This window comes from Varanus komodoensis, unplaced genomic scaffold, assembly GCF_004798865.1.
Source record: "Varanus komodoensis strain SLA01 unplaced genomic scaffold, ASM479886v1 scaffold1, whole genome shotgun sequence".
NCBI lineage: Eukaryota > Metazoa > Chordata > Lepidosauria > Squamata > Varanidae > Varanus > Varanus komodoensis.
In genome coordinates, this window is record NW_025335268.1 from 122,829,053 (window position 1) to 122,847,905 (window position 18,853).

Here is an 18,853-nt window from a genome sequence, read left to right on the forward strand (position 1 = left end):
GGAAAAATTGCAACCCTCTGCATAACACAAGAGACTTAATCTTTTTTCCCATGGATCTACGTACTATTAAATACCATATGCACACCTACAAGTGATTTCTATGCTGCTCTGGGTTCATACGGAATGCATGCAAGTGAAAGGCAGCATAAATACTCAACCTGGAATAAGGGAGACAAACTGGCAGTAGGGCAACATGAAATCTAACAGAAAGTATCAATGACCTGGGGGCAGATAATGTATGCATTCTGAAAGACAGACCTCACAAGGTTGGATTTTGTTTTGTCTTCCATGTTTGCATTAAAAATATTTGCCAAGAAAAAGAAAAGGCTTACTTTGTGTAAAGACAAGTTAGTAGCAAAGTGCAAGGTGGAAACACACTTTGGTTTGACATATTTGCACAACTGCAGCATTCAGCCACTGAGTACAATTACATCGAGAAGAAGAAAAAGTATTATTTTTAGGACCCCCCTTTTGTATCCCTATGATTGAAAGAGGGCTAGCAGTTTTAGAGAGGCGGGCAAGAATGGAATATATTTAAAATACTTGGGAATCAGCCCTTGCAACAAGCAGTATGCATAATAAGAGATTATACAACATGCTAAATTTTTCTCTACTTCTTTCATTACAGCAGCTTGGACTGTTGAACAAATTGCCCTTTTATGGCACATTTCCAAAATGATGGTCTTCTTTACGGATCTTTGAATGTTACTGGAATGGGATGAGATGCAAACAAGCCTTTGGAGTACTCAGGTCCTATTTCCATGGCAAATATAGTCAGTTTTCTTTAAGTCCAAAATTGTTCTTCATTACCTTGAAGAATGACTTGCCAAACCCAGAAAGTAGACCCAACTGCTATTCTACCTTAGTAATATTGTGCATCTGCTATTTTGTATTTTGATCTAGTTCACATGTAATAACTCACTATGGGTTGTGAGAGTGAAAGTTTTGTCTCCCGATCACTCATTTGCTGCTTTGTTTCTGGATTAGAAACACTCTAGAAACTGGGATGTGTGCCATGATATACAATTGTTGAGGGAGAAACAACTCAAGAGTTTAAGCCAGAATTCCAGATTTGCATATCAGAGAGCACAGTTCAACAACTGGGCATTCCTGATGTGTGCCGCTCCAACAATGCCAGTGGGTTGTCATTACTTTTGAACCTTGTCTCAGCAATGGCCTGCAATGCTATCAATTTGTTGTATTAATACAATTAGGAGTTAGGGCTTGGAAAAAAAAAGATAACTGACAAATTTTGCATAAGCTTTTCCCTGTAAAATTCTATGTCAGAAAGTTCCACTTCAAAAGCTTTTTGTTCTGCAGTTTTAGCATGATGCAAATCCACATTAGCATATGCATTTCATTGCCACCAATCTAATACACACACAAAAGTTTTCCCATTTAGTGTACAGAAGGTGCAGATACATGTCATATAAGCAACAGACCTTAACATAGGCCACCTAGAATTCTGCTTCTAGTTACTCATTTGTAAGTAAAGACATGAAGGCCCAAAAAATGCAGAAAAAGAGAGGAAAATGTAGTTTTTTCCCAGAATTGTTCCCATTTTTGTTTTTCTTTTTTTGCTCAAGTCTTCACATTGTAAGTCCCACTCAAATGAATTGTGCTCACTAGTGCATAACAGCTGGCAGAATTGCACCCTCAGCTGTTTGAACTAGTATGTTAGATTAATCAGCCCACAAGGTATTACATCATGCTGCCGTGCAATAAATGTGCTTACTCCTTTATGCCCTATGTTTGTTAGAGCAGAGACTGCATATCCTATGAAGAAAAATTAGTTAAGCACTTATTCCTAAAATCTGCAAATACATAAAACTCTTGCTGCTTCTCTCACAAACCTAGGAATAAGAATTTCCTGTTTTGTTAAAAGAAAAAAAGAAAACATGCCAGCTAGTCACTAGCTTTGAAACTATAAAAGTATATGAATTTATTAAGAAACAACCTCAGCATTATTTATTTTTTCAGTTGTACTCTGCTTACCTGGAGTTAGTATACCAGATTACTTTGTGCATTACTTCTGCAGGCATTCATTCTCATGATAAATACCAACAGATTATTTTAACAATTACGTTAAAAATCACTACACTTCCATTCTTTTGTAGCCATTAACAGTCTTGCACAAAAAAATCTTTCAAGGGAGAGTTTTAAAAAGCAATCTATTTGTAGTTTCTAATCTTACTGAATGACATTTACATGCTTCACAAAAAAGATCCCCCCACACAATCTTTTAGTATTCAAAGAGTACTGTCTTATGTACTATATTCATGTACTGTCCGATGTATTGTTGAATACAAAGGACATTGGGGTTTAAAGGGTTCTGTCATATGCACATCTGGCTGTGTGAATAAAAAGACAATAGAAAATGGAAGCTAGGAGAGTGCTGATAACGGCAGAAGAAAAGAGCAAAGGACTGACATATATGGATAGAGCTGTATGTGGCTATTACAGAAACAATGTTTGCAGCAGTTATCTTCTGACATGCCTCACAGATGCATTTACTCAAAAGGTAAATAGCACTGGTAACTTTTATAGCCACTGTACTGTAACAAATGCCATGTGCACTGTTTATAGCATTTTTATGTATGCCAAAGCCACAATCTCCTACGTTTCTTAGTAGTCCATTACAGCCACAAACTTCCCGGATCCAGGAAGCAATTTCCATATAGAACTTAATGGCTCATCAAAGAAAGGTCATTGAGGGATAATACTGCACAGCAGCAAGAATCTAGACATCTTCCTCAATTCAGTCAGCAATAACATGTTGAGCCCTGGATCAGTATTTACATCTTCTCAATGTCCTGCCCCATAACCCACCAAAGCGTAGCTCAAGGTTAGATGATGATGACAACTTGGCTTGTGGCCAACTGCTTATACTTTACAGCCCTTCTACCACTGGAAAACTTTGTCAAATGCTCAGGCTCTTCTACAGCTTTGAAGGATCGGGACTTTGGGAAGAACTGTGCGCTTAGAAAGATAATTATACCTCTATATCTATCTTTCTTCTCATAACTATAAAAGGTAGGGCCTAGGTTGAAGACACTGAGGGAAGAACGAAAGTGTATCTTTGCAGTAACAAAAGTACATAGACGCAGTAGGGCACAGGAAAGAGAGTAGTTGCTTGCTTTCCCAATTCTGAAACTGGTGGAGGGTTCTTTCATAGACAAGGGCAGTAATATTCAAAGTAACTTTGCTTAGTACTGCATAGAAGGCAGCAATGGTAAACCATTTCTGCATCTTTTCTACCTTGAAAACCCTATGACTTTGTCTAAATGCAAATTCATATTTAAAACAACAAGAATAAATTTTAAAATCCAGCACCTGGAAAAATCACATGTCTATATTTAAAATTCAGGGAGTGCTGCATTGTCAAAGTTGTGTGCTAGTCATAATAACAAGGTGGAAAATGGAAGGAATCCTTCCTATGGGTGGTTGCTAAAACAGTTTAAGGGTGCAATATTATTGTGATGCCTGTAAGTCCCTGAACTCAGAGAAATGGCAGGGGCATTCTTCACTATCAGTTCTCCTACCTTGCATTTTCTGCTAAACAGGCTCACCTATCTCAGAGAGGCAAAGAAGGATGCTGGAGGGTTGCAGGATACCTCATATCCTGGTATCTCCAGTCCCCTCCCCTACCTGTCTCCCAAAGTGCTGCCCTTCTCCAAAGTTGTTTTCCTGATCTAGGAGGGCGGCTGGTACAGTTCTTTCGATGCTAGCTGCAAGGGGATGGAATTCTGATCCAGGCTGTGAGGTCAAAACACCAATTCTAAGTCTCAGATCTGGGAATCTTAAGTATCCAATGGCCCCTCAGATGTTGCCTATGAGCCATAAGATTGTTGCTTATGTAACTTCTTCTCCTCAGCTTGAGTGGGGTGTTCCCCAATAATTTGACAAGATAACTGTACAAAATAAAGAACACACTCCTATTATTATTTATTTTCTAAATTTTACCTCCAAGCATTCACACCTAAACTACTTACGTATTATTCTAAACTTGTCTACTATTTTTCAAGCATTCTGGATCTAAGATATCTATATGTTTATTATCAACCAAAGGATCATTATTGAGAACAATTACCTGAAAATCCACAGCTAGATAGAAAATACAAACCCAAATGTAAACCTTAAATCTTCTATACAGTGTTCTTCAATGCTGTATCTATATGCATAAAGTTAAACTGTGCATATTTGTTTCAATCACTGTATATTACATCAGTTTAAAAGGCATGCATACAATACAAAACTAATAATTAGTCTATCCAACAAAAGTTATGTATTATTTCAGGTTCCCAGGCAATGAAGATGAAACTTTACAAAAGAGCTGTCTAAAATGCTGCTAAGAGTTTTGTGGCACCTAAAGACTAACAGTTTTAATCTGCCATAAACAGTTTGTGACAACTGTCTAGTTCATCAGATACATGAAGTTGTGACCTTAAACTGGCAGATCAGGATAACTCTGTCATCAGAGGCAGCTGAAATGCAAAAGTACAGACAGTGATCATTACTTTATCCGTTGCCATTCACAAAATATTACTAGATGGTGATATAGATACGATTGCAATGTGTGAGCCAGTAACTTACAGAAGTTAATTAAAAAACACACATATTGTCTTCATTAAAAGCATAAAATAAAATTGAATCTCTTGATGAAATGCACTTCACCAATTTCATAGTGATATCTTGTCTCTGAAATGTCTTTGTTCAAGAATGTTTAACACATCATACTTATGCAGTGGCCAGTGCCCACAAAAGTTTATGCCAGAATAACACCGATAGTCTTTAAGGTGTTATGTATGAAACAGACTAGCATGGCTAGTTCTCTGAAAATTCTATTCTATACAATACATACAGAACCATGTTTGATTGTGCTTATGTTATGTTATTTATTAATAAGAGAATAACTGTCATGTCGGGAAGAGAAATATGATAGATTCTTAACTCTGTCACTTAATGAAGTCTACAAGCTTCCTCAAACCAGTTCAGGTAATTATGGTGGTCTGTCCATAACACCAGTTTATCCTGACATGAAATGAGAGTGGTCATTCATACTTACTTTCTCTGGGCCTTTTCCTTCTTGGCTTTGGTCCTTTTCTTCCGGGCTTGCAGTGCTAGAACTGGAACAAAATAAGGGAGCAGCAGAGAGAAGAGTCAGGAAGCTTTTGTTTTGTTCATTGTTAGCATCTTCAACCCTTCTAGGCTTACTCTGGTTTAAGATTAACCCTATCTTTCCACAGCAGTAGCATTAACCCGTCTTACTCCATTAGAAAGACACACATTCACACAAACCTATTTTACCCTCATTAAATAATGTTACTGGAGGTCGGCTATTATGTCACCCACTTTATCTCATGCACACAACGAGGCGGGGGAGCTATACATTTTCAGGATGCCTGAAAAACAGGCAGTTATGTTCGGTAAGAACTCGAGGAAAAGCCATACAGGATACGAGAAAGACAACAGAAGCGCGATCGTGTGAAATGGGGGCAACGTTGGGGATTTGAAACGCCAACCCCGAAAGGCCCAGGGATGAACCCTGACTGGGAGAGCAGGGGGATCGATAAGAGCGGGAGACGACGACAAGATCGAGGCTGAGCGGGATGGTCAGCGAGGCCGAGCACACTTACCTTTCCGCTCCATGGCGGCCAGAGACGGCTGCCCCCCGGAGCCCCCGCGCGTGCGCTCTAAAGATGCTCCTTGCGCCTGCGCCGGGTGCGGGCGAGCCGGTCGGCGCGTGCGTATGGCCGGTATCTTCGCGCGCCGTTGCGCGCGCCACCAAATCTCCTCCACGCTGCTGCTGTCACTTCCTTCTGAGCTGGGGCTGCTCAGGAAAGCCACTCCTCCTGGATCATCTGAGCGCGTGCGGCACCTCCCCCTGTTCTTCACGAGAGGCAGGTGCTGGAGCCGCGCGTTGGGCCCCTCGCCGGCCTCCCCCTGCCCCATGTGCGGAGCGCATGTGCCTTCGTCTGCGCTCCACTGCTCTCTCTCTCACGGCTTTGCCAGATTTAGTAGCACCGGGAAGTTGGGGCTACGTAAAGCCTCGCGCAAGGCATATATTAACGATGTGGTGTCGCTGGAGGTGGGATTGTGACGTGCCCGCCATCCGTTCTGGCTGTGGACGAGTTGTCAAGCCACACACAACCTGGCATGACAGGAAGGATGCATTTTTGGCACTCTCAAGCGCGAGATTATGTTTTGTTATGTGTCTTTTGCACCAGTAGATGGTGTGGTAGCTCACAGCAGTTAAAATTACCGCAGGATTGGAAATTCTTTTTTCTTTTAAACATACGAATGAAGTTGAGACCATAGCGATAATGGTTTGCATGCACACTTTCCGCTGTGTTTCCGTTCATATTTTTTTTTAAGTTCATTCGATAGTTTTGAGTCCACTTAAATGCTAAGTTTCAGATTGGAATTTTATGAATGGCAACTCCATTTAATGGCTATATAGCGTAAGTTCTTATAGGTTGTTTCAGTGTATTGCAACCTATATGATTTAGGTGTATATGCACAGAACTTGAAAATGAGCAGAACCTCGCATTTGGATGCTACTAGTTCAACCCACCCAAGCAGCGGGATAGACATAGGTGCAAATGAACAAGATACCAATCTCAACGTGCATATGTGCGGCTTATGTTGATCTCAGCCTTACCCCTGTACAAGGAATTGAAACAGTCTAGTTATGCTCATGTACCTGTGCATGCAGACGGTAAAAAGATGTTTTATGGTTGGGGAGGGTGGACAATCCTGTTGTATGGTAGAGTATCAAATCGTTTCGAATACAAAGGTGGTTGTTGTTAGTCGCGAAGTCGTGTCCGACCCATCGTGACCCCATGGACAACATTCCTCCAGGCCTTCCTGTCCTCCACCATCCCCCAGAGTCCACTCAAGCTCACGTCCTTCAGTGACTCCACCTTACCACCTCATTCTCTGTCATCCCCTTCTTTTGCCGTCAATTGTTCCCAGCATTAAACTCTTCTCCAGTGAGTCCATCTTTCTCAAATACAAAGGTAAGCAGCAGCAATTACAGCTAATTTATAGTGGTTCAGCACTAGCAAGAACAATATTTTGGGAAAAAAATCAGTTCACAGACTCCACGCGATTAGATGCATAGATTAGTTCTGCCTAATTATTGATCTGATAAGTTGCGGTGAAAAACAGCATGTTGAAATTATTATTGTTATTTCAATGGATCCACGCGTGGAGACTGCACTTGAAATAACCTGAGAGTGTAAACCCTGGGATTTATTTGCGAGTAGATGCGTGCGGACCCGAGCTGCCTCAGCCGCTACGCCAAGGAGGCAACGCCGCCTTGGCGTCAAGCTCTACCTTCCCTCCTCACTTTCTTCTCGCCTCTTTCCGTTTCTCGCGAGACATTCCTATTGCGGGCTGCGTTCTTCAGAGGGGCGCTAGAGCGAGGTTCCATATTGGGACATTGCCTCCAGCTTTTCCGTACCGCTGCTCTCGCGAGACATCCGCGATCGGCTGGCCGGAAATCTAGGAAGAGGTCGGGAGAAGTCAGACGGTAGCGAGTCCTCGTCATTGCTTAACTATTCGCTTTCCCTCAGTACCAGCTCCGGCTCCCCAGAGGACCCCTCGCCTCACCTGTTGGTCCGCTCCGCGAGGGACTGTGCAGGAGGCCGAGCGAGCGCCTGCAGGGCTCCCGCCGACCCGCAGCGCCCTCAACTCCGCTCGGCCAGGGGCAGCAGGCACTTGGGCCAGGCGCGGTCACTTACTGAAGCGGCCGCTGGGCGCGAGGGACCTCTCCATCCTCCGCCCTCCGGGCAGGAAACCCCCATTCTTTGCAGGGGGAGGAGCCAACGGTTCTGCCTGAGGGTCTCCCCCTCCCGGCTGCGCTGGGTGGGGCGGGCTCAGGGTCGCGATGACCCAGGAGCGGCCCACGTTCTATCGGCAAGAGCTGAACAAGACGGTCTGGGAGGTACCGGAGCGCTACCAGAACCTCTCGCCGGTGGGCTCTGGCGCTTACGGCTCTGTCTGGTGAGTTGCTGCCGCTCGAGGCCGGTGGGGGGCGGGGAGGTTTGGAAAAACTTCGCCGTCCGTTGTGTGTGTGTGTGTGTGCACTCCGCATTCAGTGATTTCCTCTTCTCTCTGGTCCACACTTGTGCAGGGATCTAGGCAGAGCAAGCTTCATGTTCTCCCAAGGCCTGTCACTCCCTGCAGCTGGCGAGCATTCCTAAAACCGGCGTCAGAATGTGTTGCTGTCCCCGTCCTGCCCAAATGAAACCTATTAGATTTTGGCGTTTCAAGCCATCGCGTCTAGGTTGCGGGTGTTGGCGGGAGCGTCGCTTATCCATTGCCTTGAAGCTTGGGCTGTGTAGATTTTACTGATGCACGTTAGGCACGATCGCAGTGTGTACTGAGGTATCTCGATCTTTTCCCCTCCTGTAGTTGTCTTCTGCTGTCTTTCGCTTCTCTCTAATATGTGCACAGCGCTGTACCTTGCTCTGAGCTCCTAACTGGCTAGATCCTGGTAAAAAAGAGTTGCTTGATTTCCCTATTTCAATGTCACTTGAGAACTTCACATCAGACTACTTAAGGAGACTTGATATTGAGGAAACACTCTTGAGTGGTTTGATAAATTTAGGGTCTTGCTAGCCAAAAGTTGTTCCGTCAGAGTAATACAGCATTCTCTTATTGCATCATCTGACTGATACTGATAAAGCAATATTACCATAGCTAGCACAATGGAAAGGATTGACGGTAGCATGAATTATTATACCTTTATCTCATCTTTCCTCAGAGAAATTCAGAATGATATACATAGATTATTTTCCTTCTTTTCATCCTGACAACGACTCGGTTAGGTGGGTTAGCTTGAGAGTGACTGGCCCAGGATTGCTCAATTGAGCATTATTAAACCTGGCACTCCAAGACTAACATGTTACCTATTATTACCACAGTAACCTTGATGGGAATGGGGCAAGATAGTCTTCCTTGAGACTGAGGAAGTTATGTACTACAGAGGTTGAGTGTTCAGCTGCTGAAGAAAGAATAATCGCTTGAGAGGCATAGCATAGATTAGGAGAGGAACTAGTGATGTCACTCATATGTGCTAGATATTACCACATTTTGTCCAGCAAAAGATGCATTACACTTTTGCTTCCTGGAGGGGAAAATAATAGAAGCTTCAAGAACCCCCATTTAAAGGAATGTTACTGTGTCTACAGACTACCCTATGTGCAGAAATGGCACCACTATTTCATTCGTATGATGTAGTAATGATGTGATACAATATGGAAAATAAATAAAGCAATCATTACATAAGGAACAAATCTTCAGCTGAGAGCATACTAGTGTTATTCAGTAAGCACAGTATGTCTGCATCTAAAAGCACTGCTGTCACATACAGGGTGGAGTTGGAAGATATTCTTGTGGGCTGTCAGAATAATCTTGGGGTCCTTCTAGAAGCTATGACTTGTGGAAAGCTGCACCCAACACTGAACCATCCAGGTGACATCACCCTTTGCAAATTATTTCAGTGTATAGGAAATGGAGCATTTTTTAAAAACCCATGTTGCAGGTAAATTGATTCTCAAGTAATTCCCACATTACTTGTGGGGAAAGATCATCAGAAAACAGTTTATTGGAATTTAAAGAGGATTCAGGATAAATATATGTGCATGTTAATGGTGGCATGTAAAATTTGACTAAACTAATTACCATTTGAATTCAGTCTACTATAGCACTTTGTTTTAAATGTTTCACATACAAGTCCCTTTAAAAGTAACCCAACATTGTATGATATTTTCATTACACATTCATGGTGGTCAAATTTATTTGGCAACAAAATATATTCTGTATATGTTTATACATTTGCCCCATCTTTTTGTGTTTTCTTAATGGAGACCATTTAAAGGCTATGCAAGAGCTACATGCACATATTGCCAGTTTTATATTGAAAATAAAGGTTCAGATTTTGTACTTCCATTTATTTTTCTATGGCTGTATAATTCAATGTTTTAAAGTTTATATATTAACACAATTCAGGACACACCCTTATGGGGATATGTATATCCTTTCCAGCATGGAGGTTTACAGTTATTCTGTGCAGAGCAGGAGGAGTGAAGATGTGTATGTTGCCTTTGCAGTATTCCTGTCCTGCAAAACAGCTAGACTTTGTCTAACTGCAGCTTTGGGAGTGCAAGGGGAGGAGGCTGAAATGCCACCAGGTTACCTCATATCGTGGCAACACCAATCTTCTATCCCCGCTCTGCAACTCTTGGAACCCCTTTTCTGAGATAATTTTTGTGCTCCTGGGGAAGTGGTTGGCATGGTTCTTTCTGCATTGGCTGCAGGGCAGAGGAGGGGGATCTGACTGTAGTTGCAGCCCTGACTCCAAGAAGATTCTGTGGTCCTCTAGATGTTGTCTAGGGATCCATAGGATTGTGCTGTTCCTACTTTAAGCAAGACCGTCAGGGTTCTTGTTATGCAGGGTTTTTTTCCTAGAAAAAATATCTAAACTATGTTGTCTCAATTCTGGTTTCTAAATTTTTTAATGCAGTATTTTATTTGTTTCATAGCAAGCCTCCCTGTACCATACAGGACTGTTTCAGGATGAAAGAAGCTTCCCTTTCCCACTTTCTAGAACTTCCTCAAGGTTTTACATTGGCAGCCATCACAAACTTTGATCTCTCTAGTGTTATATAGTACAGGAAGGGAAAGCCTTGGGTTTATTGAACAAAAAAAGTCCTTTTCTCACATCATACTCTTTCTTAAACCTCGCTGTGTGGGTCTTAAACTGGGCTTAAGGCTCCCAATTCAAGCTGTGGGGAACCTTTTTGATCCCCTGATCTAGATTGACCCAAGGATCCATCTAGTGGCTGGATGACAGGAGTAGAACCTCCCAATTAGGACTTCAAGCTGCTTTCCCTCCCTGACCCCCATTTTAGTTTTCTCCATTCTGAGAAAATCTCAGAGTAAAGAACAAGACTCTGCTAAGTTGCGTCTCTGCTTTACATGATGCTCATGGTTGTGAGTAAGAAAGCACACAAACATAGATCCCTGCTTGGTTGGTGCTAACAGTGAGTATTTCCCTTTTGAATGGTGCACAAAGGGGAAGCCCTGCCATTAGCAAGAATGCTTAGTGAAGAGGGGACAAAGTTTGGGAGGGAACCTTCAGGAACCAGATTAAGCCCTTGGGCACAGATATTTCTCGTGGCTACCCTAGGAGCTGGTGATTTGTGGCACTACTTTGTTGGAGGTCCCAGTCGTTTTTTCTAGTACCTAGATTGGTGATGTGAGTTATTGATAGCACTCTTCCTCCCTGTGAGTACCATATACCTATGTGCAGGAAATCATACCAGCTGGATGGATTTCTGTCACCAACTTTTAAAAAATTAAATTGGGTTCTCCTTTTGCAGATATTTCCCTTAAAAATAGGTAATACCAATACTGTTCAGTTATTTATAGTTGACAGAGGAGTAGAACCACAGAGGAGTAGAACAATTGTAGAAAATGTTACAGGATGCACTGCTCATTTAACAGATTTTATATTGCTTTGCGGGAGTAACTGGAAATCAATCCCATGCATATAAGAACAGCCTATGGGTTAAACACACCAGTGTGCTCTTAGGGACAAGTAGGAAAGAGCAGCCACTTCTGCTTTTAATCAGCAACCTATGCTCAGTTTATTATTAGTTTATTGAGGGTGATGTGCAAACCTGGACTGATGAATTATTTAGGAGCTAAACAACTTGGCAGTTAACCCTACAACAAAACATAAAACCAATTGGCACGCGAGGGAGCTGGAGAGATTTCATGGTATGAGATCACCCAGAACATGTGGATAATCTTGGTATCTTTTTAAGGAATCAGATGCTCGATCTCAATGCCCATGATAATTTGCCAGTTCCTGGCACCCAGTTTCAAGCTCTTAATAAATGAAATCCAATATTTTTGTCCTATATTTATTCTTGACCTCAAAATGTGGATATTAATTTTAAATAATAGTATGCTTTATTCAGTGTATCTGGAATGAGATCTGTGATTTGTTATATAAGAACATAAAAGCATAAGAAAAGCCATGCTAGATCAAACCAATGATCAAGTTCAACACCCTGTTCACACAGTGGCAATCCAGTTGTACACAGCATCCCTCAATCAGGATGGGTACAAGACCTGCATCTGCCCAGGTTCCTCAGCAGCTGTTGTATGCAAGAATGCCACCTCTGGTAAAGGAGGTAGCACAAAGCAAGGCTAGTAGCCACTGATCACCTCCTCCTCCATTAATTTGTCTAAGACCCTAACCTATTTAAAGCCAATCAAATTAGTGGCCATCATCATTTCTTGTAGCAGAGAATTCCATAGTTTAATTATATGTTGTGTGACAAACTTTCTTTTATTTGTGCTAAGCTTCCCACCAACCCATATCATGTGATGACTCCAACTTCTATTGCTATGGGAGATGAAGAAAACTCTCTCCCTCCCCACTTTTTCCACACCATACATAATTTTAAACACCTCTATGATATCCCCCCTTTACTCAACTTTTTAAAGTTAAACAGTCCCAGTTGCTGTAAGTGCTTTTACTTTTGTTTAGGGTATCAGTGCTTTGACATATGTTAAGCAAAGTTTATAGTCACACTACTGTCCTAAACATGCCTACTCAGGCATAAACCACATTGACAATATGGCAACCTGTCATGAGAAACTAGCTGTGGTGCATTTTGTGTAGTCCAAGTCTAGACTGCTTCCTGAAGTGTGGCTTAAATTTCAGCAACAAACAACTCTAATAACCCATGGTTTGTGCTAGGGGTTGTTTGATCCAGAATGACTTGTGCTGTCTAAACCCAGGAGAGCAATTTCATGAGTTATGGAGATCAGCTAACTGGCTGCCTGGAAAAGCAGCAAAAACCCCTGCTGCTCTTAGAGATCTCACTTTTGTGTAAGTTTGCACTTACAGCTGTCCAACATGTGTCAAGTCTTGATCACTTTAATTGCATGTTTCAGGTGTCAAGGGAATGGGGAAGAGGAATAGGTAACATATGTGGAATGTGACAAGAGCAGACTAAAAGGTAAAGGTTTCCCCTTGACGTTACATCCAGTCATGCCTGACTCTAGGAGGTGGTGCTCATCTCCGTTTCCTAGCCGAGGGAGCCAACGTTTGTCCGCAGACAGTCTCCGTGGTCATGTGGCCGGCATGACTAAACACCGAGGTGCACGGAATGCTGTTACCTGCCCACCTAAGTGGTACCTTTTTATCTACTTGCATTTGCATGCTTTCGAACCGCAAGGTTGGCAAGAGCTGGGACAGAGCAACGGGAACTCACCCCGTTGTGCAGATTTGAACCCGTGACCTTTCGATCAACCAGCCCAGCAGCACAGTGGTTTAAACCACTGCGCCACCTGCAGTTCCAAGAGCAGACTGCATCTAGGCTAATTTGTGCGCAGTTATTAGGGGCCAGTTGCTGAGTTTTCACTTGAAAAACACTGGTAAAAGTACAAGAAGTGGCAAAAGAAGATTCAGCAAAGGAGCCAGGATACCTTCCACTTAACAATGTAATCGTATTTATTTTATGTGTTGGACTGACACTTCTCAGTATTTTCCACCATTAGAACTCTTCCTCCAATCTCCAAGTAGTCCAGAACAGGGAGATAATGTTCCCCTCAACTTTTTGTGGCTCTTTTTTCTCAGAGCATTCACTGCAGCAATTACTGCAGACACTGGCATAATGGCTGGAGAACCATGGAGATGGATTCACCAATCTCCTGTTGAGCCCACATTGGATTGTTCCATGAATAACCCTCACTGTTTTGCCTATTCACAGGGTTGCTTATTGAGCTATGCAAATAGGACCAATTGGGTGGTTTTTATACAAATCTAATAAGTAACTAAACAATCCATTTTCAGTTGAGAGTGTGTAGCCTTAAATTCAGAATGGAATTTGAGGAATTAGGCAGTTATTTAAAAAGCTCTTACTATAGCTGAAATGGAAACCTTAAAAATCTTATTCTTAGCAAAACCCAAATGTTATCCAACCTTTTTATTGATCTCTCTAATTTCTGAGATCTCACTAGGTGTTACCTAATGCATTTGAAAGTATGTTTGCAAAGTGGTAATAACTAGAACTTTCAAGAATTTAGATTCTGAGGATACTACTTCTTGCACCCAGTATCACATTTTGTGGCTACATGTTCTAATTACACATCTTATTTATTATTTATTAATTTGCAGCATTTTTACCCATTCTTTAGCTAAGAAAGTCTCCTGGAGTAGATTATAAATGTTGGCAATAAATTAGCCCTGCCCTCTGGTTTACAAATTGAAAAGACAACATAAAAGGAAATGAGATTAGAAAGGAGGGATTAGAAAAGACAACAGTCAGGCACTGGATCTTAGTTTCAAAGTTCTTAGAGGGTGTTCTTGCTTACAAAGAAGCAAGTTGCCATTATGCCATTATGTTTACCTGGTGGATTGCATGTTTTCAGTGGCCTTTGGTTCTCATACTGATAAATGAGGCCAGATTCTGCAGTTGCAGTTCCTGTTTGCAAGGTGGGTGAAGCAGGCTTCTTCTAGATGCTCCCATTCTGGTTGATTTATGAATCCAGCTTGGGTTCTGCCTTGCCATGATATTGCTTCTTGGAGACAGGGGGCATAGCCCTTAATTCTCTGACTAATGGATGAGGTCAGAGTCTTGAGTCGCAGACTAACATTTTCTTAATGTAGTGAACTTTGAGAATAGTTTTGGAGCATATAATTATTCACTTCTTAAGCAACCAACATTTATTAAGCATTGTACACTCATTTAAAATAAGTTCCTATCTATTACGTTTATTCCCAGGGAAGTCTATGTGAAATGTTAGTCATAGATAACTTGAGTCCTGTTGAGTATTCAGTGTGATCAAAGTGTGGCTCATTTGCTCAGGATTCAATCTGAAGTAATTAGGAAAGCTTTGGTCATCACTCAGGATAGAGCACATATTTTGCATGTAGAAGGTCTGAGTTCAATCCTTGGCCTTCCCAGACAAGGCAGAAAAAACTCCTGCCTGAAACCTGGAAAGCAACTGCCAGTCCATGTTGACAATAGATTAGCATAATAACTTTTTGAGTTCCTGGACTGAACTGAAGGATTAACTGTTCTAGCGTGCTGAGCTGCAAGTACTATGCTTGAACAAGTCACATACATGTGCTAGCCTCTGGAGTTAAGTGTCTGGCTTGCTTCCTTGTGACTTGTATAAAACACTAGTGGGTTTGCACATGTCTTAACCAATATCAGGGTTTAAGCCTTTCCAGGCCTTTTCCACTGCATTATGCTCTCTGGGATTGCGTTATAGATTGAACAGTGAAGAATAATTGAAACTGTAGAAACAGAATGAAAATGTTTCAGGCTAGTCTGCAAAAGACAGACTTAATGTTCTAGAGTAAATTGCACTAAAAGGCATAATTGAACTAAATATTAGATCAATTCCTTTGTGCCACTTCTGAGTGATCACTCTAAAGGGCATGCTCTATTTTTTGTTCATCAGTCTTGTTCTGCTTACTTTTAAAAGCTTTAAGAGACATCTGGAGCTTTAGTAGCTACAGCCAGCCCATTTTCTGTACCTTTGTTATCCTTTAGGTTTAAAGAAATACATTACCATTATTTGAGAAACCAGGGCTATGAAATTCATATGTAGTTATAGAATTCATAAGTAGTTGTACTTTGTAGAAACAGTTTGGATGTTGTACTGGAGAAATCAACAGCTTAGATTTTTCTTTCAATGTTTTTGTTCTGGAAGACAGGCTATGTACATATAAAATATGCATAAAGAAGGATGGAATAAAATTTAGCCTGAACTTTGCAGAATTTGGGAGAAGGTGGAAAGTAAGTCTCTCCCTTCAGTTTTATGTTAAAACATATGGTTGGAAGGTTTTGTTGGGTAGAACCAAGTTAAATGGTTCTGGGTAGGATTATTTTTGGTAGGATGCTATTCTGAGTAGGATTATTTTTGGTAGAAATCAAACAGAAGGCCAGGTTGTTCCACTAAATGTGCCTATACAACATAGCTCAGGTTAAATTAAAATAGTTTATTGCGTTCACATTTTTATCCAAATGTAAATATTTCTATTCAAACATAGTCAATTATTTTTGACTGGCGTGTTAGGAGTGTGGCAATTATATCTATATTCCCTTCAGAATGGAGGGATTGTGGCTTGCCATTCTTGGTAACTTAGGGCTCAATTCAATACATGTTTAGATAGGAAAAAAGACCTACAGCTCCCAGAATGCTCCAACCATGTCTCATTTTGTTTAAATGTGCATAAAATCACACCCTTAGTAATTATAGCAAAAAATTGGCCTGTGTTTTAACAATTATGCAGTACTTGCAATGAAGTATGAAAGGAAAATGAACATATTGCTCTATATTTTCCATCATGTGTTAGCCTTTTTTCTTATCCTTATTCTAATTTTAAATAATTTAGTTTTCTTTTAGTTATAATGTTTTTGCTAGGCAGAGCTTGATTCAGATGTTTAAAAAATGAAAGCATAAGTGTAATTTGGTTTGCTGCTAATTGTTTCCCCCCGATTCTTGCAACACAGGATTCAGGTGAGGCAGAGTACCAGCATGGGAATGTTTACTGGCCAAAATAAAAATGGATTTCATTTTTTTAAAACAATGCTTTCAAGAAAATATATCAGCTCTAAGTCTCTGAAAAGCAGGTATCTAGATAACTCCTTGTAAGCCATTCAGGCCTAGAGAATCTAAAAGAATTTGGAGTCTTATTTTCACAAATGGCTTCCTGTGAGACATGTGTGGGTACATGGTTTTATCTGAATACAATGTGAGATTGCTTCTGAAATGTTGCAATATATGAACATTGAAGTTGAATACTCAAGGAAGTTACAGGGAGTCATTGTTGTATCTCTTGACATGAGTCAGTAAATGATTGCAAAATTTGTCATTTTTTTTACAATTAAAGCCTAATTTCCAAATCCATCCATGTACTATTAGGACAGTTCTTATGATTCAGTTTACTCTACTTTCTGGAGTGAATTCTGTCACCCTTGTTTTCTAACAGCCTGACATAAACCTTTTTATTGGACACAAATTTAACGTTACAGTTTCCCAATGAAACAAAATATCTGTTAAGTATTTTCACAGAAAAATTATGTTTCAGATTTGATATCTATTAATACTGATTTTAAAACCATTTTTATAGCTCTGCCGTTGATGTTAAAACTGGGCTGCGAGTGGCTGTGAAGAAATTGTCCAGACCATTTCAGTCTATCATTCATGCGAAAAGGACCTACCGTGAACTTCGTCTGCTTAAACATATGAAACATGAAAATGTAAGTTCCAGTAGAAACCTAGAAGTATGCATTTTGTTTTCTAGATTAGGATTGTTAGGAGAGGTTAGGTTAGAATTCACCTAATCTTAGGTTAGGAGTGATCCCTGGCTTGTTAACACTTGATGCATTTAGAGTTGTGAAGGGGCATTCAAGTTTTTATTGACGAGAAGAGGTATTAAAGAGGGAGCAAATTATTCTGAAATTAATCCCCAATGCCTAAATAATAGTTAAATGCTAGGGAAATTCAACATCTGTACCAGCCCCAACAGTACTGTTCGTCACATACCAGTTCCAGCTATAAACTATTTCAGGGGTTTCTGATTATACTGTAGTTATTAAGTCCTGTGCAATTTATATGTTATATCTGATTTCCTTACCAATAAAACTCTCTGGTTTTAAAATGGTTCAAGGTGCAATCCTGTGCATGTTTAGATAGAAAAATATCCTGCAGGTCCCTTATTGAAGAATACTGGGAGGTGAAGGACTTAGTTCTGGTTGTATATGTGTAGGATTGCACCCTTAATGTAGGGTTATGTTCAGTTAGTAGTTTCTAATTGCTGTTTTGGGACATGTCTTAAATGTCTTCTGATTTCTGGATTTTGTCACAGAACCTATTCACTGAAGGCAGACTCAAGTCATGACGAAATAATGGGTTTGTTAATACCACAATTTTCAACTGTTGGAACAGTTGCAAAATACTTCCCAGAGTACTTCTGGAACACTACAACAGGGATGTTGCAAAAACATTTCTTCCTGCTATGTTCCTGTGAAGAAGCTTTCAGTGCTAATATCTTTCAGTGGTTGCTCCTGTCAAAGTAGGAAGGCATACATTAACCAGAATATTTCATTTTTACAGTTGCCCTAATCCCAATACACTCTGTGATGGCCAAATAAATAACTGCAACAAGATAGCTGTTGTTGAGATCTGAACAGGGCTGTGGAATTGGTACATAAAACCTTCAAATCTTTTATTTATGTATCAGTATAGGAAATAAATAAACTAATTATATATTTCCTATATTGATTGAAAGCATTCAACCTATAAGGCATTTAATCACTTTTAGAACCCTGACCTGTTAAAATATATCCTGAAAATATAACCTGAAAAAATAGGTTATTCAAATTATTCTCTGTAAAATAGAAAATTTTAACTTATTATTTATATTACAATTTAAATTTATTAGGAGTAGGGGTTAGAACATTTTTTTCAACTCCAACTCTGTGTCTAGTAACCCAAGAATTGTTTCTAACCCCATAACTCCAACTCCATAGTTCTGGATCTTAAGTAAAAAATTTGTAGAATTGTGTTCTCTGTGCTGAACATATTTCTTCAGGCAAGCTAAGAAATATCAGAGGGGTGAAAAGAACAAAGTTGCTGACTTATGAAACTGTCTCCTAATTTCCCTGTATAAAATAAGGCCAATTGTGCAGATATGACTGTGTGTGTAGACTGTCACCTGTTTGAGTCGTAACACTTGCTATTCTACGTCTTGTTTCTAAATCATATACTCTCTCTCAACATTACCAGGTTGCGTTATTATGCAGATAGTGGT

General features: G+C 40.5%; 2 protein-coding genes across 2 annotated transcripts in view; one reads left to right on the forward strand and one right to left on the reverse strand.

The window, feature by feature from the left end:
- SRPK1 (SRSF protein kinase 1) overlaps positions 1–5,967 on the reverse strand; it is a 33,912-nt gene extending 27,945 nt beyond the window's left edge. The window contains exons 1-2 of the mRNA XM_044443730.1: positions 5,637–5,967; positions 5,066–5,126 (exon numbers count right to left, since the gene is read on the reverse strand). Coding sequence (XP_044299665.1) covers positions 5,066–5,126; positions 5,637–5,952 — 377 coding nt within the window. The 5' untranslated portion in view covers positions 5,953–5,967. The remainder of the gene's footprint in view (positions 1–5,065; positions 5,127–5,636) is intronic.
- Positions 5,968–7,432: 1,465 nt separating this feature from the next.
- The window catches only part of LOC123024287 (mitogen-activated protein kinase HOG1-like), a 72,830-nt gene continuing 61,409 nt past the window's right edge, over positions 7,433–18,853 (forward strand). Inside the window, exons 1-2 of the mRNA XM_044431838.1 lie at positions 7,433–8,007; positions 17,171–17,300. Of these exons, the coding sequence (XP_044287773.1) occupies positions 7,892–8,007; positions 17,171–17,300 (246 nt within the window). The 5' untranslated portion in view covers positions 7,433–7,891. The remainder of the gene's footprint in view (positions 8,008–17,170; positions 17,301–18,853) is intronic.